We start from the raw sequence: 21,378 nt of genomic DNA, 5'->3' as shown, positions 1-21,378 counted from the left end.
AGTGCTATTGGCCGAAGGGAACGTGGAGGAGACAGTCTCGGGCTCAGCCCCAAGACCCAGGTTTCCCGCTCTTCCTAGGCGGGCATGCTCGGGCAGGGCGGGGGGCACCCACCCTGGACCCGCGAGGCCAGCAGCACCCCCCCCCCCGCCCCCACTTCCCGCCCTCCGCCCCCAGCCCTGCAGGGAGCAGCGGGACGTCGCCCGTTTAAGGGGCGGGGCGCGGCTCCACGTGCTTTCTGCTGAGTGACTGAACTACATAAACAGAGGCCGGGGAAGGGGGCGGGGAAGGAGGGAGAGAACAGGCTTTGACCGATAGTAACCCTGGCGCTCAGCACAGCCGAATCTATAAAAGGAACTAGTCGCGGCAAAACCCCGGTAATTCTGAGGGAGAGTGAGTGGGGCAGGGACCCGCTGAGCCCAGCCGACACCTCTCTCCTCGGGCGCAGGTGGGCAGGGCAGGGGGCGCCGCCGGACCGGCGCAGCCAGAGCCAATTTCTCGGGGCCGCTTTGCTCCTCTTTTTTCCTTAAAAAAAAATTTTTTTTTTTTTCCTTTTCCCCTTCTCCGGAAGGGTTTTTCAAGGGGTGGGGGGAAAAGACGCAAACACCAAAGTGGAAAACAGGTAAGAGGTTCTCCAGTGGCTTGGGCGTTATTATTTTGTTTCGGGGCCGAGGAGACTCTGGAAAGCGCTGGGTTTCGGGGACTAGTCCGAACCCCCACCTCTTGCAGCGCAAATGGGGCGGGGGCGGTGTAAATGGAGAGGACGTCCTAGGACGAGCTCTAGCGACCCAAAGACGCTGGCGCTGCTGCGCTCGGGGCTCACCCGGCGGTGGAGCCGGGAAGCATCTCTGGGCGTGGAGACCCGGGCGCCGTACCGCGGGCGCAGTGCGATGGGGGGTTCTGGTCTTACTGGGGGCGCTGATGCCGGGGGTGGGGGTGGGGGGTGGGCGGAGAGTGGCAGTAACAGCTCCGAGCGCTTCCCTTTGTTTGGAAGAGCCTGAGCCGGCTGGAAGCCCCTCCGGCTACGGGTCGGCCGGCGCCCACCGGGACAAATGCCAGCACTGAGTCCCCAATCCGTTCTTTAAGGAGCTGGTCTGAGTTGGGCTCTGACTTGGGGATCGGCCCCGTGCGCCCCCGGACTGGAGTGGCGCGTTCTTGTTCCCCAAGAACTCGACTGGGTGGTGGCCCAAACGGGGTCTGTAGCGCTATTGATCACTTGAGGCCTCGGGGGCTTTGTTTGACTTGGGGGTCCTGCCTCTGGTCTGCGTGCGCTCACCCAGCTGGTGTCCTGGCGCAGCGGGGCGACGCGTTTTGTTCCTTTTAAAAACAAAAGACTTAGAAGAAGAGCCTGCGGAAACCTGGAGCTGAGGTGCCCTTTCCCCCACCCCCCATGCTTCCTGCCCTTTGCTGCTTAGTCTCCTGGGGCGGCCTCAGGCCGGGCACGGATGGGGAAGCTGGGGCAAGCTGGTGCCGGGGAATGACCGGGAGTAACCCCGGCGGGCGGCGCAGAACTCGAAGCTCCGCCGCGGGGCTGGGCCGGGTGGTGGTGGTGGGAGGGGGGGCTGGGCTTGGACTGCGGGTGGCCCCGGGGGACTGGCCCGCAGCGCCTCCTGGCCGAATGGCCTGGGGATCGACCCTGTGGCCGGAGGGCGGCCCGGGCTCCCCGAGGGGCTGTCGTTTGCGGGTTCCGACTAAGATCCGGTGAAGACGGGTAGTTGGAGACTGGGAGGCCCGGGGGATCAGGCGGAAAGGCCGTCTGGTTGTTGTTTATGAGAATGGTTCCCGATTCCCAGACCCTTGTTAACATGAGAAGGTTCTTGGTGTGGGCCAGTGCCCTGGTTGTGTGTAGGTGTCTGTTTTTCAGCACTTAATCTTATAGAAGGAAGTAAACAAGATGTGTGTGTGTGTGTGTGTGTGTGTGTGTGTGTGTGAGAGAGAGAGAGGGAGAGGGAGAGGGAGGGAGAGAGAGATGGGGAGAGAGAAGCGTCTGGCACTGGAAGTAATTGCCCTTATCTTTTGCAGCATTGATAGCATCAGCTTTTAAAACCCAAAACTATTATTCAGTGATGCCTCACAAAATGAGTGAGTGGTATATACATTCATGTAAAAGAGGACAAATTTGATATTATTGGTGATGAAAATCAGCAAGTCACTTTTTAAGGACCCATCTGCCCCCCCGCCAACATCTTACAAAATTTTCCAAGTTCAAAAGCAGTTTTACTGGTTCTTTTAACAATAGTTTGGGACCCAAACCTAAGTTTTGATCTTCTTTTCAGACAGAACTTAAATCCTAACTAATAAAGTGCTTAATTTCTCATCTCCCCTTTTATTTCAGCCCATTTTTCCTCATACCTACCACAAAAATAATGGAGGCTTTCTGTTTGAATCATTCCCTTGAGACACTTTTCCCAAATCAAAGAAAGTGTGAAAGCATGGAGAATGTTCTGAAATAGAACCTCTTCAGATAGTATAATAATTCTCAAGTACAAAGTTTCTGTTGTCAGCCTGTTCCCCAAGTGCTCCTGTAAAGCAAATAATTCATGATAGAAATTAAAAAAATATTGGATACGCCGAGCAAATTGGTATCTACTTGGAAAAAAAAAAAAAAACAGCAATAGAATCAGAGTGATCGGGCTTAATGATGACCACAGTCCATTTAAGGGACAAGAATTGCTATTCCAGTCAGAGTAATTCCCTTGCAAGAACAGGTCTCATGTTCCAGAATGACATACCTGATTTTGAAGGGACCACCTGTGATACGTGTGTCTCCTGTCCTCATGAGCATTTGAAATCCCAACTCTCCTAAATATTTCAATTTACATCTAAATAGAGGCCTATAATGGACACATTCTTGACTTAGGGCATATTTACAGTTCTGTGAGACAATGGTAAGTCTAGGATTGAAAAAGGGTGGTTAGGGCTTGGTTGTTTTCAACCTCTGCTCTAGGAGGTCCCAATGCTTACATTATTAAAAATGAATGAAATTCAGCAACACAGCTTTTTATTACCTTCTATAGTATTTACCTTATATGGAGAGAAGTTGGAATGTTTCCATCAAAAAAATGTTTTTAGGGATCTGTCCTCCCATAAACCAAGTGATTTATGTTAGGTTCGTAGCGATTGAGAATTGTTAATATTTTTGCTATTTCAGTTTTTAGCTCATAAAGTGATTAAGCGGGCATTACCTTAGACTCTTTAATTATGAACGTTTTGCATATCTAGGAATTACCTGTAGACATGTGGTCTTGTATTTCTTAAATACTCTTAATCCAAATACATTTTTACTTACTGTCAGGATATTAAATAATGCAAGTAAAATGTTCTTTATGGCTGTTATTCCAGCATCACATTTTATTTATTTATTTATTTTTAAAGATTATTTATTTATTTATTTGACAGAGAGAGACACAGCAAGAGAGGGAACACAAGCAGTGGGAGAGGGAGAAGCAGACTTCCTGCTGAGCAGGGAGCTGATGCGGGCTTGATCCCAGGACCCTGAGATCATGACCTGAGCCAAAGGCAGATACTTAAGGACTGAGCCTCCCAGGCACCCCCCCAGCATCATATTTTAAATGACCTTTCTTTTTTTTTTTTTTAAAGATTTTATTTATTTATTTGAGAGAGAGAATGAGATAGAGAGAGAGAGCATGAGATAGGGGAGGGTCAGAGGGAGAAGCAGACTCCCTGCCGAACAGGGAGCCCGATGCGGGACTCGATCCCGGGACTCCAGGATCATGACCTGAGCTGAAGGCAGTCGCTTAACCAACTGAGCCACCCAGGCGCCCTTAAATGACCTTTCTGAAAATTTGTTTTATTTAACTGTTCTGGGAGAGGGCCTCCATAAAAAACTGAGACCCTCTTCATATGTGCATGTGGAAATAATCATAAGTGCCAAAGTTATTGCAGTGTTTAATAGACACTATATAACACTGTGCCAAGCACTAGTCCAAATGCTTTTCAAATACTAACCAATTTAATCTCTGTAACAATCCCGTTTATTATTCTTACAAATGAAGAAACTGAGAGGTTAACTAACTTTGTCCCTGGTCACACATCTTGCAAGTTGGCAAAACTAAGATTTGAACCCAGCCAGTGAGCCCCAGAGTACTTTAATGCCCATACTAAACTTTGAGGTGGTAACAGTTTTAGCTGCTGTAAGCAGAGGACTTTTGAGGATGCTTGTTATGTTTATGGTACAATCATCTGCTAGAGACCTTATCAGACTCTACGGCCTGTGTCATATTTCCCTTGTTGCTGGGAGTGGGCCAGCCAAATTCTCTTCAGCTTGGGACATAGGTTGCATAGGGGATTGCAACACTATGGAAAGAACAGACAATAAAATTTATTCAACTCGAATTCTTTTCTTGGTTTAAAATGAAAATTTTACTATTGCTGCAGTCAGATATTTGTGAGTAGGTCTATGCTATCAAAATGTTTTCCTGTGTAATACATATAAAATGGAATGGCAGAATATTTGGCTGTAAAAGTCTAAGGAACAAAAGACAAAGGAAAGAGAACTATTAGTTTAGCTGTCAATCCTAACTTGGGTGAATTTTTTTTTTCTGTTGGTTATAGTGCAATACAGTTTCTGCTTGTTCTATCCTTAATTATGTTGTGGACCTTTTGAAATAAGCTATTTCTCTGTTAACTGCCATTACTGTCTAGGAATCAAATTTAGCCATTTCTTAAGGCATCTTCCTTTGAAAGTAAATACAGTTTCAAAGTCTGCTTTATAAAAGTGAATTAAATTGTCATAGCAAATTAGAAATCAGCTCTTAGAAAACATTTCTGCTTGGTTAGAAACAGTTTCATTTATTGTTGATTGACTGGGTGCTGGATGTTGTTTTAAGCATTTTACATGATGATTCAGTTCATTGTCATGAGATCAAGTGAGGGTAGGTACTATTATTCATTTTACAGACGGGGAGACTGAGGTATAGACAGGTTAAGGAGCCTGATCGTGGAGTTTGTTGATTAGTGAAGCTGAGGTTGCCTCTCGGGTAGTTTAGTTTCCATGAATTTACCAATATCTGGGTAAGGACTTTGTCAAAATACCAAGTTTTGACAAAAGAAATAGTAGCAAAAGGCAAAGAGTGATTCACTTTTTCATTTGGTTATTTTCGCCTAAAAATAGTTCCCTGGATAAGTGACCAGCATAGATGTTGTTAGAGAGGTACATTTTAGAAGTATTTGAGGCCAGAGAATGAAAATCTCATATGTAAAATTACTTTCAGATAGAGCTTTCAGTTACTCTGCATTCCGTTAAGATGATAAACTATATTAAAGCAAAGAGCATTTTGCTTTAACTGCAGGTGCATCACACGTGGTTCCTAGAACAAAATAAAGTTTGAAGTCCTGTCTTTTTCCATTTTGAAAATTTACTTTAAGACCTGATTTGAATGTCATCCCTCTCATAAACTGGATTCACTCCTCCCTGCCAACACAGAGTGAAAACTATCCCCTTCTTTTTTACTCCCATAAGATTGGGTCACTGCAGTGTTCATGCCATGTGTTTAATTGCATTCTTTTGTTATAGTTAACATTTATTTGTATTCCTCTTGAGTGTATGCTTCTCCTTGAGAAGGTCTTTGATTCATTCTCCCCAGTCTTTAATTCAACCCCCTTGATATGAAAGGGGTTCAGTAAAAGCTGACTTGAATGAATCAGACAAAGAGAATGGGAAACTAATGTTTGCTGTATTCTAAAAGACAAATTAGAATGATGGCATAATCACAGAAAAGCAATAGAAATAGAAGTATATGAGAAATAACTGTAGTTAAGGTTAGGTTTATGATAGAGATTGAGCAATTTTAGTACATAGTCGATTTAGACCAGCTTAGTTTTTTTGTAGAACAAACAATTCTGATTCCATTCAGTTTCATTTCTCTTTTTTTGAGGCAGCTGTGATTTGAGAAAATGCTATCATCTGTGACATTTCACTTTCAAGTACTTTGATTTGCACATTAATTAATTTTTTAAAGTAAGAATGAGATAATTCACTAAGTAATCTAGAATTTAAATATATTTTTTAAAAAACGAAATAACCTTTTATGCATAGGATCTTTTCTTTTATTCATTCTCTCTGTGTATGTGTATGTGCGTTTATTTATTTTAAGACTCTGCAGCGTTTTCTATGCCAAATCCAACTTCCAAGAAGCATTTGGAAGCCAAAGCATTTTATCTGGCTAGTCTTGAAGTCCAGATGTTTTATCATAACTGGTATTTAGTGTGGGACATTTCCCAGAAAGAATTTTACATATATAACCAATCAGTGGTTATCATTTACTGGGAGAGGATTTTTAACGATTTTGAGCATATGATGAAAACAATGGATTCTCTTCAGAAAAAATATACATAGCCATGTACACTCCAGATTTTATGTATAATTACATATAATTATATTTTACATATAATTTCAGAAATCCACTAAAGAGCCATGTGACCTTGGGCAGGTCATTTTACTTTTCCAAGATTTAGGTTCTTGGTTTATAAAATGAAAGCAGAGGAAGCACATGAGCCCTTCTTGCATTTACACCCTCCAGCTCTAGGTCTGTATTTAGGAAAAGGATGATTCTTTGATTGGAGCTGCTTAGATAATCCATCCTGCAGGGCATCCCCAGCATTGGTGTAATAGATCATGTGCGTTTCCGGAGGTAGAGAGAACACGCCCAGGGAATGCGTACAAGTATTCCTGATGAGAATGAAGGTGGCACGAAAAGGTGATGGGAAGAGGGGAAAGTATAGGCAAGAAAGCTGTGGAAATTGCCTGTTTATCTGTGTTAATGGAGGAAGATGTGAATCGTAGAACCAAAAAGGCGTTCTCATCTGAAATGCAAAGGAAGGGGGAGTTGGTTCATCTCAATACATTTCAAGAGAGCAAATATGATTTGGTGAGACATTGTTCTCGTCTCCGCTTCACCATTTGGAGAATCTCTCTGAAATAAAATATTCATTTGGACTCTCCTGTCCTGGACATCTCCAGTATGGGTATAGGTTTTGCTTCTTACACGCACACCGTAGTCCTGTGAAGCCGTTATGTGGAAAGGAGTGCTGGTGCCCGTCAGAGGATGAGAATTGGACTGACCTGGTAAGGATTTTCCTAAATCCTGCGGAAGACTCAAACCAGGGGTAGGTGGGCAGGACACAGAGCTCTCTGAAGCATTGTCCTGAATTTGTTGTTTCAGAGGTCACAACAGATTGGGACCAGCAGGAAGAAGAAGGGAGAAAAAGGAGCAAGAAGTGTTAGGATTGGGGTGGGGGGGGCACGAGAGAAGGAAAGACACTGCGGAGAAGTTGTGTGGGTTTCATATCCCTGTCTACAGTTGCTTTGCAAAATTCCTGAAGGATGTCAGGGTGGGAATAGTTGCTTTTGCCAAGGGTCAAACCAAGCTTGTTTTCTTGAAGAAGCAAGTCCCCAAGGGGCTGGCAGTTTGAAATTGATTGCATCTGGGGTTTAGATGATCCGAGTTTGACGTAAAGGCAACATTCCTTGCAAAGGCCGAGGGTAAGTGAAGACTCAGACTAAGGAGTTTAGATTGACCTGAGCTCCCCTCACTACTCCCAGACACAGGGCTTTGGGATGGAGGCGGCAGTTTATCTTAGCTGGGGTGAGGTGTGGTCTCTAGCCCCGGAAGAGGGAGGGAAGAGGAAGATAAAAGATTAGAAAAATGTGTTAATATACAAAATGTGTTACTATAAAGTGAAATGTGTTAACATACAGAAAATACCGTGAAACTGATACTCATTTCTTCAGCAGATATTTTTTTTAAATACCATGTAAAGTACGAGGGTGCTGACCAAATGTCAAAAGACTTTGAGGATCTGCCACCATAATGATATTTAGCTTGGCATTCAGGGCTCTTTGAAACAAGACTCTGACCTATTTTGACAGCTTCATCCTTCATTATAAGAGGATACTTGAACTCAACCGGGTTTTTTGCCAGTGATTAGTGTGGCTTAATAACTGTTAACTGAACCTCCCTCCACAGGTTTTTCCTCGTTGTCTCTGACTTGGACTGAAGGAACCCCTTCTTGCTAGTTTTTGGCTTCTCATTGTTCTGGAGTCTCACATTCATCCTCTATGGTTGCTTTTGTTTGCACTGCGCCCTCTGCTTCTATTCCTCACTGACTGAGATTCTCCCCACCCGCTGTGGGTAGATGAGAGCTCGGCGAGGGCTAGGCCTTCTGCCATGTCACCTCCTGTCTTTGTCACCGAATCTTTGGTAGGCGGCACGTCAGCCACTCACGTTATTTCAGTTGACTCACATTTTTGTGATCATCAATGGATTTTTAAAAGTTAACCTTGGGTGGGTCCTCTAAATTGAAAACTGATCACAGTTGCCTCAAATAAAAGGTTATTCACAAAATAGCGTGAAAACAAGTTATTTTTCTCAACAGTCTTGTCTGTAAAATAAACTTGCCTCTCAAAACGTGTTAGTGGACTGTGACACTTGTTCTTACTTTGTTAAAAAGTGGAATTGGCCTGTGTTAAAGAGGTGCTGAAGAGAAGGCCAAAACCAAGCTTTATTCTCCTTAATGTAATTAAAATTTTTGTGAAGGCCAAAAAAGTGCTGAAAAGAAAAAAATTTTTCTCATGGTGTGAGTCAGAGTTTAATACTGTGCCTGTCCATCTAAAATCCTCTAAGTGGAATTTGAGTAGCTCTTTTTTTTTTTTTTTTAAGATTTTATTTATTTATTTGAGAGAGAGAGAAAGTGAGCTCATGGGGAGGGGAGGGAGGGGCAGAGGGAGAAGCCGACTCTGCTGAGCAAGGAGCCTGATGCGGGACTCAATCCCAGCACCCTGGGATCATGACCTTAGCCGAAGGCAGAGGCTTAACGACTGAGCCACCTGGAATTTGAGTAGCTCTTAAATCCATATTGTGTCACTCTTCTCACATTTGGGGGACTGTTGAGGTTGCCCCATTTTTCAGATGGCGCACCCGTTAGAGTAGTTAAGTAACTTGTTCATGGTTCACATATTTTGCTAATGGCAATGCCTAGGATTCAAACTCAGGTCTGATCCCCAAGCTCCAAGCAGTTTTTTTTTAGATTCAGAATATCTTCTACTCTTGGGTACCTGGGTGGCTCAGTTGGTGAGGCATCTGCCTCAGGCTTGGGTCGTGGTCCCGGGGTTCTGGGATGGACACCTGCATCGGGCTCCCTGCTCAGCGGGGAGTCTGCTTCTCCCTCTCCTTCTGCTGCTCCTCCTGCTTGGTCTCCCTCTCTCTGTCAAATAAATAAATAAAATATTAAAAAAAAAAAAAGATCTTCTACTCCATCCTCTTCATCATTAAGACTTGTTTTCTGTTCTGTGGCTCAGAGTGGTAGAGTGACTTGCCTAGCTTCACACTCCAGCAGTCATTAACAGGAAATTAAAAACTTGGCCCCATGTGTCCTTAATCCAGGGTTCTTACTACCAGAATTTCGGGTAATATTCACAGTGTCCTTTCAGGAGAGAAAAAAGAAATTGTGTCTATAAAAGTCTGTCCTTTTCAGCTTAGAATGGACATTGAATCCTTGAAAATTGGACTGGCCTCATTTACTTATTGTCTGTTGATCCAATTTGAATCTTAAAGGGTTTTTCAACTGTATTTTTTTTTTTTCTCTCTCTCTCCAATAAAAATTGCTCCTTGGTTGTAAGTTTGAATCGGAAGGAAATCCCCACAGCAGTGCTGAAGATTGAGTTTTTGCTGGGATGTGCTTCCTTTATGCAAAAGTACAAAACCCTGTGCTAATTTTGGCCGGTTAAGATTAATTGTGATTCAAGGCAGAGTGTTTGTGTGTGTGTGTGTGTGTGTGTGTGTGTGTGTGTGTTTGTATGTGTTTTTTAACTTTGGTGATTGTGTTCATTGAATAAGGACCTTGAGTTCAAGAGAAAGAAAGCCTTTGGTCAAGTTGTGTTTATTCAGTTGTCAGTCCTGTTGCAGGATTTGCAAATTCAGTGGAATTAGTGCCATTTTCCAGTTTTCAATCCCAGTCACATTTCACATGATCACAGCGTGGCTTTCTCCTCCTCTGCTGAGCAAATGGAGGGTTGTCTGACAGTTGGTTTGAAGGGCCTCCTACAAGGGGAGTGCTGGTGTCCCTGAGGGCTGCAGGGACCCGCCAGGCACTCTGTCCTTTAGGCGGAACTCCATTTGGGGACGCGGTTGCTCACCTGAAGTAGATACTTAACCCATGGCTGCCTGCGAGATGGGATTGTGTAGATATTTAAATGCCACTCTAAAACCACTGTTGAAAAAAGTAGGCTAGCAGGAGTTCTACCCAATAGTTTAGTATTGTTTTCTCCTTGAGCACTTTTTTTTTTTTAAATCTGGCACATAAAATCTTTGATTTACAGTGCTTTCTAGAAGGAATACTCAAAATTGTAATAATACTGGAATAATACAAATCTGTTTCCTCTGAGAAGAGCCTCCCAAACCTCAAATAATGGAGTTCGTGTTGCCAGTATTTAAAAAAAAAAGGCTAACATCCTTCAGTTTTTGTTTTTCAGAATCACAAGCATGTAGATTTAAACTTGTGATCTTATTCCTCTTTCTTCTTTTAATTTAGCCAAGCAGCCAGCAACGTGGTTTGTTTGGGTTACTCTAGAGAAGTTCAGTCGTTAAAATTGGGAGGGCGGAGCTTAGACCCTGCACCTCTGGGTCTGGCCTAGGACGCAGTCTGACTTCTCACTTACATAGTTACCTGGTCCTTGCTGGGCTGCAGAAACAAGCATCTCAGACACGAGACACAAGCCTGCACTGCCTCAAGAGCTCGCTGGTGAAAGAAGGTGTTGTGGACAAGATTGCTGGGTTTGGGCGCATACTTAGTGAGCTAGAACTGGACAAGAGCCTGGAGATTAGATAACTCGTTTTGGCAAAAGTAAAGGGAATAAAGTATTGAGGTGGAAAAATTGTATCCGGGTGTTGCTATGCTTCATTGAGCGCGATTTTGACGAGCTTATGGGTGTAGAGTTCAAAAGCCCTGACCCGTGCTGACAGTCTTCTATTTGGGGTTGAGCCCCCAGGGGAGGTGTTCTTGGAGGGGGCATGCTTACAGGGGCTGTAGAGCCTATGTCTGGCAAATTACAGATTCTCCTTTGCTCACATGAACTCAATGAAAATGAACGTCCTTCCCGACAAATTAGAGCAGCTTTGAGGACAACCAAGTTCCAGCTTGAACTTGAGTTTCTCTGAGCACAGCTGGAAATTTTGTCATGCTTTTGGGCTAACTGAACCTTTACTTTCAATGAAATTTCTGATTTGTTAGTGTAGCGAACCTGCTTTAATTCTTTTCTCCCATTCCCATTTCAGAAGCCCTCATTCCACAAATGTTTACAGAGCCTGGAGTCCTCCTGGGCACGGGGCTCAGTATGGCAGAGAACAAGATGGTGAGACACAGTGGCTTGCCACACGTCGCTTACAATTTAGCAGGGACCACCTGATACGTCAGTACCCTGGAGAAGATTGTAGGGAGAGCTGAAAAGATGGAGGAAGTATAAGGCCTAGGTAGCAAATAGGGTCATTGACATAGAGGCCGGAGGAGGTGGGGTGGAGAGGGAAACTGAGCCAGGTGCTGAGGACTTGGAGGAAGGCAGCAGAGTGCTTGCATGAAGAATAGGAGCCGATTGCCAAGAGTGTGGAGAGAATAGTATAATTGAGTGGTAGGGGCCCCCCAAAGGGGGTTTTATGGTAAAACAATGCCAGAAGCACTACCAGGATTTCAGGGTCACCCCCCCCCAACATCTTCCCCTGAGCTGGGCACTGGGGAGAGTTCCAGTTTGTTCTAGAAGGGGAAATAGTACCTTCTGTGAACAAAGAAGAGAGAAGAGAGGTTCCTTTAATAAACTGCCCACCTTGTGTGCCCCACCCTTGATGAATGCTTCACCCTGTGAAGTCATCAGCACTAATCATTATAATAGCTACCATTTACCGGACACTTACTTTGTTCCAGGAACTGACTTAATGTTTTGTATACATTATTAGTTCTTTTTTATGGAGAGGATACAGGGGCTCCGAGTCCCTAGGGTCCCAGCGCTGATAAGTAGCAGTCAGGATTCCCAACCGGTTTTCTCTGACTCTGAAACCTCCCTTCTTTCTCTTAGGCCAGTTAATTCAAGAAAATAAGAGTTAAGGATGGTTGGGTGGAGTTTGCTGTAAAGTAGCATAGGCCCAAAGGAAGGGGAAGCCAGTGAAGGGATTTGGGTTTTTCTGCCCACAAGTCCTTTGAGCAGTTTTATAAAAATAAACCCTTTAGGCTAGGAGAAGTTTGGACATCTGAAGACGTTGACCCTTCAGAGATGTAAGCCAAACAAAATGGTTTTGCTGATATAGTCACTAAGCCTTTTATCCTAAAATTCTCTTGGAAAACCCTCCTGCAACACCGATAGGGAGGGAACATGATAGTCAAGATTTTCTGCAAATAAAGGATTGATTGCTCATAGAGACTTGCTTGTGTTTCTACAGCTCAGGGTGTTTATGACTTCAATAGTTCCTTCTCTGCAGGCCCGTCTTATTTTGGCCTTATGATGGTGGTTGAAGAAAATGTTTTTCTATGATCTATAATGTTGACAGGTTGATTTCTTTTCAACAGGAAAGGTTCTTTTTTCCTATGTCCTAGGACCCTCCCCCCCCCCCCCCACCAGAGAGAAAGCAAATAGTTGTATTGTTTGCTAAAGTCTTCCTTTGAAGGTTGCCCTGTGTTTGTTTAATGGAAATCAGCAGGGGGAGAAGGGCTCTCTCTAACATTTTGTTAGAATTTCTCCATAATTCTACAACAGTGAAACAAGAACTTGGGTACAGGATGGATTTGCTTTTAGAAACCATGGCTCTTGACAGTCTCAGAAGTCTTGAGACTGTTTTAGCTAGTAGCAACCGCCATGTCGAGAGTGATAACTAGGATCTTCAGTTGTCCAAATATCAGTGACATGATAGAAATAGATTTAAACCTTGTGAGTCTCCTTTAAAATAAAATCATTGACAACAGGAGGAATAATGCTTCTCCAAGGCTAGTTACGGATTTGATAGCATTCGTGGATCTCTTTTGAAGTTTTTATGTATTCATTCATGTGTTCATTTCATAGCCCTCATTTTGAAATTAGCTGTTAGCAGATACTTTTGTCCAGGAAATTGAATATATATTCCTCTGTAGACTAACTGTTAGTAATAATCAAGTGTGATGCATTTGGTATTTTTAAAAAAGGTCTCCCGGAGCCACAGATTGTTAGAATTGATAAAATTCATTGGATCTATATTTTAAAAATGGGTATTGTGATAGCAGAGCCTCTTCTAGAATGATCGAAATCTTCCAGAATGATAGACTGGCTTCCTTTTATCCTTGACTTTTTACCTTGGAGGATTTCTTACATCTTTTTGCTCCTCAAATTTGAGTATTAACATGTTACGGTTTAAGTAGGAACACACCCTCAGCGGTGGCTGAGTACCCGCATGTGGCCTTTCTGCAGGCTTCTAAAGTCCTAATGACAATTAAGGGCAGTTTCACTAAGTCTGTGGGTCCACAGGATGGTTGGGAAGTGTGAGGGGTGGAATTTAGGGGCTTAGCTAGGATGGCTCTATGGGTAGAGAGCTCGGTGGCATCTGGAGACCAGAGAAGTTAAACTGAGGAGTCAAATGCACTTGAGGCTTACTAAAGCTCCCCAGGGTCGGCAGGGGAGAAGTCACAGCCCAAACCCCCTCCTCGCACCGCAGCAGCCCTGTCCTGTCTTCAGTCATGGGTGCAGTTAGCCTGTGACAGCCGGGTTTTCTGACTGTCAGTAATCTCATTAGCCTTTTCCCTGAATGTAGCTACTGGTCCAGAGCCATATGCTCAGAGAGATGCAATTAAAGAAAAGACCTTTTCCAAAGCAAGCATGCTCTGTTGGGCTTACGGGTTTCCTATCCTAATTTTACAGGACCCCCCACATCTCTCTGGACATGAGGGGGCATCAACATCTGTGGTTCTTGCTCTTGTATCAACATCTCATGAATAGGCAATCAGTTAAGCTTTAGTGCCAACTCATTTTCAGTTCGTATGTGATATGGTTAAATCCTGCCTGAAATCTACCTGCTGCTTTGTAGGTTACTGGCTGGCTGTTTATTGACATAAGATATCTAGATACGTTTTGTCAGGAGAGGTGGTAAGCTGTTGTCACAAATTTCAACATCTGTCTCACTCCTAGTAACTATGTAGACATTTGTCAATGAAGTAGAACATACACTTTATTTATTTGTTTATTTATTTATTTAAAATTTAGAGAGCTAACGGTGAGAAGACCACTGTTTTGGAAAAATGAAAACCAGTTGCTGACTGCATATTCTGGGTATATGAACTATTTGGGTAGAACTTGCAAGAAAAATGTGTTCCGGAGAATAAACAGAACCGTGGGAGAAATAGGATAGTGGGAAAGAGCATATAACAGTTATTGAAAAAAAGCTACTTCTTGAGAAATGTGGGGGCAGCTCTAACTCTCCGGGTTGAATCTGGGCAAGTCATTTGCTTTTTGGAGGCTTCAGCTTCTCTATAACGTTGGGGCAGGGGTGTGGTGGGAACAGGTCTCCAAAACCACATCGAACTCTATCTGCTCACGAGACCATTGGCTGAAGTAGGGCCTTGTGAGGGCTTGTTCTCTTCTGCCTAGAGGGGCCAACTTCTCTGCCCCAATGGGAAGTGGTGTCCCTGCCAGGTCCCTGCCTGAGGATGGTCCTCCTCTGGCACATGCCTTGGCTGAGGGGTGGTGTCCCACTACCCCCCCTTCCTGTGCCCCGCCGTCCCGCCGTAGATGGAAGCTCAGCTCTGTGGCTGCAAGGCCCAGCTTCACGTGCTCCCAGTGTTCTTGCTGGAAGGAAAACGACCAACCAACCCTTTGGTAACTGCTGAGACTAGGAGGAGTTCCTGGCAGCAGTGCAAACATGTGCATTTTTGTCCCCCCCGTTATGTTTCCGTAGACAGATTTAACGCTTGAGAACGGTAGAAGGCAGTCACGGGAAGTAGTTCCTGTTTTTCTCTTGGCTTTGCCAAGTGGGGAAAAAACCCTCCTACCTTGTCTTTTTAGCAGGACTTCCTCTTTCTCTCCCCTTGTTTCTACTTTATATTTCCCATCGCTTTTTGAAACCTATATGTGACGTTCAAAAGTGCCACAGGTTTTGGTGAGGAAAGGGGTGGGTGGGAGAGCAGTGGGGTAGGTGCTGACTGGGGTCCTATACTTTCCTCTTCACACCAAGCTTCCTGTAAACCTGTAATTATAGTTTTGTTTTTTCTTTTGTCAGCGTTACTGAGTATGTCTGACATTCTGGCTTTTGGTTTGGGGAAAAGTTGAAAGAATTCACGATCGCAGCTGTCATCTGGTGACCCTTTTGCCAGCAGCACAACCCAGTGTCATTTCACTATCCTAAAGGCACTTCCTCAGAAAGGACTTACCCCTCTCCCCCATACTCTCCCCCGACTCTGCTTTATTTTTCTTCATTACTCCTGCTACCCACTGCCTTAACAACCCATGCGGTTTGTCTGTCTTCCACCTAGAATAGAAGTTCCACAAGAGCAAGAACTTTGCCTCTTTTGTTCACTGCAGAATCTCCAGTGTCTAGAACTGCACCTGGCCCATAATAGGCACTTAATAAATATTTATTGTGCTAATGGGACCCTCGCAGAGTGAAGGCTTCCTTGTTCGTGGAATGAATATGCAGTGAATATTTTATCCACTGTTCACCTTGCTAGTGAATCACAATAATCAGACTTTATACTATACAGTTCTCAGGTCCTCCCAGGCGTGACTGGACTTGTGGAGTAGATTAACTATTATAATGGAAGGCAGGTGATTTTTGGGGGGAGGGGGTGAGGTTATTGATGTAGAATTTACATAGAATTAAATTTACCCTTTTAAAGTGTACAGTTTGATGAGTTTTGATAAATGTCTATAGTTGTATAACAACTACCACGATCATGATATAGAATATTTCCATCACTCAGTGCTCCTTTTGCAATCTATTTTCACCTCCACCCACTACCAGGGATCTGTCCTCATTGTTTTACCTCTTCAGAATGTCATGTAGATGGGAGTCCTATGGTAGGCAGTCGCTTGTGTCTTATGTATTTCCCTTAGCATACGGCTTTTGAGATTCATCCATGCTGTTGTACCTATCAGTAGTTTGTTCTTTGCTTATTGCTGAGGAGTAGTCCATTTTAATTTATCCCTTAGTTGATGGACATTTGGGTTATTTTCAGTTTTGGCTATTCCATAAGACTTCTATAAACATTCACACACAAGTCTTTGTGTGAACATAGGCCCTCCTATCTTTTGGGTAAATACCTAGCATGAGGTGGCTGGGCTGTATCATAAGTCTGTGTGTAACTTTACAAGAAATTGCCAAACTGTTTTACAAAGTATCTGTTCCATTTTACATTCCCATAAGCAGTATATACGAGTTCCAGTTGCTTCACATCCTTGCTAGCACTTCAAAATTTTAAAAATCTTAATACTTCCAGCAGATGTGTAGAAGTATTTCATTGTGGTCTTAATTTGCATGTCTCTGCAACTAATGATGTTGAGCACGTTTGCTTATTTGAGAAGGTTATGTTTTAGCAGTCTGTTGTATTCTCTAGATACTAATAATTTTATAGTATCAGTGGCATTTGAAGTGAAAATTTCTTTAAAAAATTGGTTAAAGATTTGAAAAGTCATGGATCACCTGGGTTGCTCAGTCGGTTAAGTGTCCAGCTCTTGATCTCAGCTTAGGTCTTGATCTCAGGGTCATGAGTTTAAGCCTCACACTGGGCTCCACACTGGGCATGGAGCCATCCTAAAAACAAACAGAAGATTTGAAAAGTCACTTCCTCTAGGTCCATACTGTACAAAAGAAGGTGAGGGTGTGAAAACTATGTTACATTTTGGCAAAGGATGGTCCACCTGAGTGACTGATGACGAGAGCCAGAGAGGGAGAGCACCTAGGACTTGAGCATGGAGATTGGCAGAAGGCAGATTTCATGGCTCTGCTAGCCTTGGGACGGCTTGCTCGGGCCTTAGCTAAACCTGGTGTTTGTGGGAAGTAGACCTCGATTTAATTACATTTTCCCGAATGCCCCAGGAGTCACCTGGGAAAGCTCAACAGTCCTTTGTGGCCGGGGAGTGTTTGGTAGAAGCCTGCTGAACCTAGAGCTCCCTCTCTGGGGACAATTTGCCGGAATCAGTTAATCAAGCTTGAGAAATCAGTTACCGCAGGCCCAGGAATGCCACCACCCTGACATTCTGAAACCCTATTTCTCTTGTCCCTCTCTTAGTTAATTAATTAAGCAAACATTCCCTGACTGCTTACCGCATGCCAGGTACTAGGAAAACAGTGATGAAGAGAACAGGAGTGGTCCCTGCAGACTCAGAATGTGAGAGAAATGCTTCAAGGGAAAACAGAGGCAGCCCTGGGAGCACCCAGGAGGGGCTCCTAACCCAGCTGTCAGTGCAGGGGAGGTCATCAGGGCAGGATCCCAGGCAAGAGGCAGCTAAATGGAGACCTAAGATTGAGGAAGAGTTAGCCAGGCTGACAGTGCTGGGAGAAAGGGAAGGGTTTCCAGGACAGGGAAGACACCAAGGAGTCCCAGTGGTAGGAGAGAGTGTGGCCCATTCAGAGCCCGTAAGTAGTTTCTTCTGGGCACGGTTTAGAAGGTGGGAGCAGCACGAGAGAAGTAGGAATCACCAGGGAGACTGGCTAAACCACGACACAGATTGGACCTCATCCTCAGGGCGTTGGGGAGCCGGCCAAGGGTTCTAAGAGGGGGAATAGCATATGTGGATTTACAGTTTAATGGAGGAACTATAGCTGCTTTGTGGTAAATGGATGGGAGGGGGACAAGACTGGAGGCAGGGACACCGGTGAATTGGCTACTGTGGTCACCCAGGAGTGGGATGAGAGTGGCCTGTTGACTGGCGGCGATTGTGAAGTAGGACCCTTTCCAGCCAGTAACTGGAAATGTGCATAAGGGCAGGAGCAAGTGTGGGACTGACTTTGAAACATTGAGAAATCTGGTACATAGTACTGCATTCTTTTTGGTTTTGGTTTATTTGTTCACTTCCTTGGAAAACTGATGTAGAAATGTCCCTTTGGCTTCAGTTACCTGAGCAGAGGGGTTTGGGCATTGCCAAACCCTCCTTTGTGGACAGAATTGCTCCAGCAAAGATCGCTGTGTTCTAAAATGGGAGGAGGGGATTATGCAGGAGGCCAGGGCCATGCTAAGGTGCGTGGGGGATTTGGGGGAAGAAGCCTGCCTGCTTGTACCCAGCAAAGCCAGAGTAGTGCTGCGCTGGGCTACTTCTTCCTAACAACCTTCTCTGTATGTCTCTTGGAGGGTCCCTGGGCCCAGAACCCTTGTCTGGAGATCCAGAAACTCTACTTCTGGGAAAATAGTCTCCAAAAAAACCTCTTCCTGGCCTTTCTCAACTCACGCACACTCTATCAAGGTGTGTCTTCTTTTCCTCTAAGATTTTCCACTCAGATTGGCGGGGGGGGGGGGAAGGGGGGAGCGGTGGTGGTGGTTTCTGTGCTCTGGTTTGCCCATGGGGGTCTCTAACACTAGCCTATTTAGATTTTATCTTTCCTACTTGGTTCCTCCTACCTTTCCAGAAACCCATGATGGGTTTGCTAGAAGTAATGGAATAGAAATGAATGCTTGGACAGAACATAACCATTGCTCTGTTAGAAGGTCCTGATAGAGAGAAGTGGGGGAAGGGAACTCATTTCTTTGGCACTTACAGTATGCCATGTACTGTGTCAGGAATTTATTTATATATTTTCTCATTTAGTCCTTCAAACATCATGCAAGGTAGGTATTGTCATCTGCATTTTTTTGATGAGGAAATTGATGCCGGAATATAAAGGCTTGGCCAAGGGCACATAGTTGGGAAGCTGGGGCTAATTCCTACTGGGGCTCTTTCTGCTACGTTAATTGTCCTTTTTAAATTACAAACTTGCATTCCAGCCTCCTCACTGTTACCTTGGGGATCTGAAAAGATTCATGTAGCTTCTAAATCAACCAGGTGATTCCTGGAGAGCAGCTTTTGCATGAGAAAAATCTAGCTAATTATTTATTTCAGTATTTCTGGAAGGTAGGCCCTATCCTAGGCCACTTACAAAACAGTTTGGGATTACAAACATGTCTCATAGTGGCATCCTGGCTCTCAGTGCCTGGGAGGTCAGTTGACATCTTTAAACAACAAATTGGGAACAGAACCGAGGCATTGCTGATTTAACTCTTCTTTCGGGGGTGAGAAATTTTGGGGACCTGTGTCCTAGAGATTTGCTCAGCAAATGACAAAGAAAAGAAATAGGTCCTAAAGCTTGAATATTTTGGAGGAATTCCCGATTTGTTGGATTGTCAATGAATGAATTAAAATACATAATGTAATAGTAGGGTCACTCCTTCTTCTCAGGCACTGAAAACTCCCTCCAATCTCTTTTCTTCTCTAGAGGTTTTAAATGCAAGTCCTTGAGGGGTAGGGGACAAAAGAGTAAAATCCTGCTAGAGGCTGAGCTTTGCACTGAGATCTCATTTGGACTCACAGATTTTTAGTCCAATACTTGGTTTTGTACTGGTAAGTGGTCACTGCATTCATTCTTTTTTGCTGTTTGTTCCTCATGCCTAATATCCCACTTCCACCTCTGCCCCACTAGGGGCCACAAGGATAAACTGAGCGATTTAGAAGTAAAGCTGGTTTCTGGTTTCTGCCCAGAGTTCATGACTACCAGGTGCCCGCAGGGCCCAGCTTTGACCTGTGTGTCCCTCCCTTCTTCTACTTTTCACTTTCTGCCCCTTCCCCAACTTCTAATTTTAGCACGGCTACTCAATATAAATTCCAGCATTTAGTAAATACAGTTGTTGAGTGGGCAGCTGGGACACACAGAATGTTGTACCCCCATGTCTGAGAACCATCCCTGCCCCCAGCATGGGAAGCAGTCCTCCAAGGAGGTACCCGCGGCACCTGACACGGAGTAGCGGGCCCCCGTGTGCAGGTGCACGTGGAACAGAGCCAGGGTGTGCATACGGCTGGGCGGTGGGAGCTTGTTGCTTTCACAGGTGATGCTCTCCGCCTGCCTTAGCCGACTTGTTTCTCCACGGGGAATGTTTTCTTTCCACAGGCACGCAGCACTGGGATTGTCCCCATCACCTGGGAACCAGGTGTCAATGGCACTTCCTTGGTGTTTCTTCACCGTCTTCTAAGATGCACTTTCTAGATTGGGAAACTGCTTTCTCGATGGTGCCATTTATCATTTGAAGGACACAACTGTGTGGCCAGATGAAAATGTAGTCCGCAGCAAATTTTCAAGGAATAGCATAAATTACTGCAGGGCTGAGGCAGAGTTTATAAATGTGGCTAACATTTTATGTGAAGGGAGGCATTTTCTTGGAGAGGTGAGGCAGGTCTCTGGGATTCCAGGATGCCATTTCCAGCCTCAGTGTTTTGACCAAACACTCAAGTCTGTTTTCATAAGTGCGTTTTTCACTCCCAGACGATCACACCAATGGGGCTAAAATGGTTAGGATTATAATGACTGGCTTCCAGCCTGCTGCCAGAAAGCTTCCGGAGTCCCCGTTTACCGGAGAACCCCGAAGCCAAAGGTTGGGGACTCGGGACTTCCTGGGAGCAGTGAGGACACGGATCCGGGTATTGAGGTCTCAGGTGAGGGGGCTGGAGTAACAGCCCTCACTGGCGTCTGGCTTTGCCGCAATCACTGATCGCGCTCTCCCCTCCTGCTTTATCTTTCAGTTAATGACCAGCCACAGCGGCCCTGCATGAGCTGCGGCCACAGTCTCCACGGGCTCCTGAGCCACACGCGCTGCGGGGGGCGCCCACGGAGGTAACATGGCTTATTGGCCTCAGTTGAGGTTGCTGCTGTGGAAGAACCTCACTTTCAGAAGAAGACAAACTGTAAGCCTGGGTCTCTCCGGTTCGGGGAAGGGATGGGGTTCTCCCCCGCTTTTCTTCATGGTTTTGAGTTGGGGGTTGGAGGAGGGAGGAGAGGGAATCTTCTTGGTTTTCTCAGAGGGACCGAATGAATCTGGCCCTGGTGGGCACAGGTCCCTGTGGTCCTGAAATAGCCCTGTTGCTTATCAGAGAGGGAAGATCAGCAGCCAGGCAGAAACGTTAGCTTTAGTATGTGTGCCTAGTGCCCAGGCACGAGTTCTGACCTCTGGAATCTGGCACAGAGTTGCCCCTGACCGTCCCACTCTTTCCCTTTGCTGCAGCCCTGGGGGCCACCTGGCTCTCCAAGAGCACCCGAGGGCCCTGTATTTCTGGGAGGTGGGAATGAAGTGAGTTAACGGCCCAGGTCTTAGGGAGAGACTGGATCTCTTCGTGTCAGTGTGGACTCTGTCAGCTCGGACTGCTAGCCTGGAGGAATATAAAACTCAGATTTGTT

General features: G+C 44.9%; 1 protein-coding gene across 6 annotated transcripts in view; it reads left to right on the top strand.

Annotated features, from left to right (window-relative positions):
- Window positions 1–340: 340 nt before the first annotated feature.
- ABCA1 (ATP binding cassette subfamily A member 1) overlaps window positions 341–21,378 on the top strand; it is a 126,890-nt gene continuing 105,852 nt past the window's right edge. For 4 of the 6 annotated variants that reach the window (XR_013443784.1, XR_013443783.1, XR_013443782.1 and 1 more), the window contains exons 1-2: window positions 342–620; window positions 20,727–20,888. Coding sequence is in view for 3 of the 6 variants with exons in the window: in XM_036111445.2 (XP_035967338.2) it covers window positions 20,823–20,888 (66 nt within the window). In the remaining 3 variants the exon portion in view is untranslated. Of the gene's footprint in view, window positions 621–18,310; window positions 18,423–20,726; window positions 20,889–21,378 lie in introns of all 6 variants that reach the window. The other 2 variants (XM_078061544.1, XM_078061545.1) reach the window with 2 other exon arrangements.

Source organism: Halichoerus grypus, chromosome 14, assembly GCF_964656455.1.
Source record: "Halichoerus grypus chromosome 14, mHalGry1.hap1.1, whole genome shotgun sequence".
NCBI lineage: Eukaryota > Metazoa > Chordata > Mammalia > Carnivora > Phocidae > Halichoerus > Halichoerus grypus.
The sequence above is the reverse complement of the archived record's forward strand: the minus strand, read 5'-3'. Positions and strand labels throughout refer to the sequence as shown.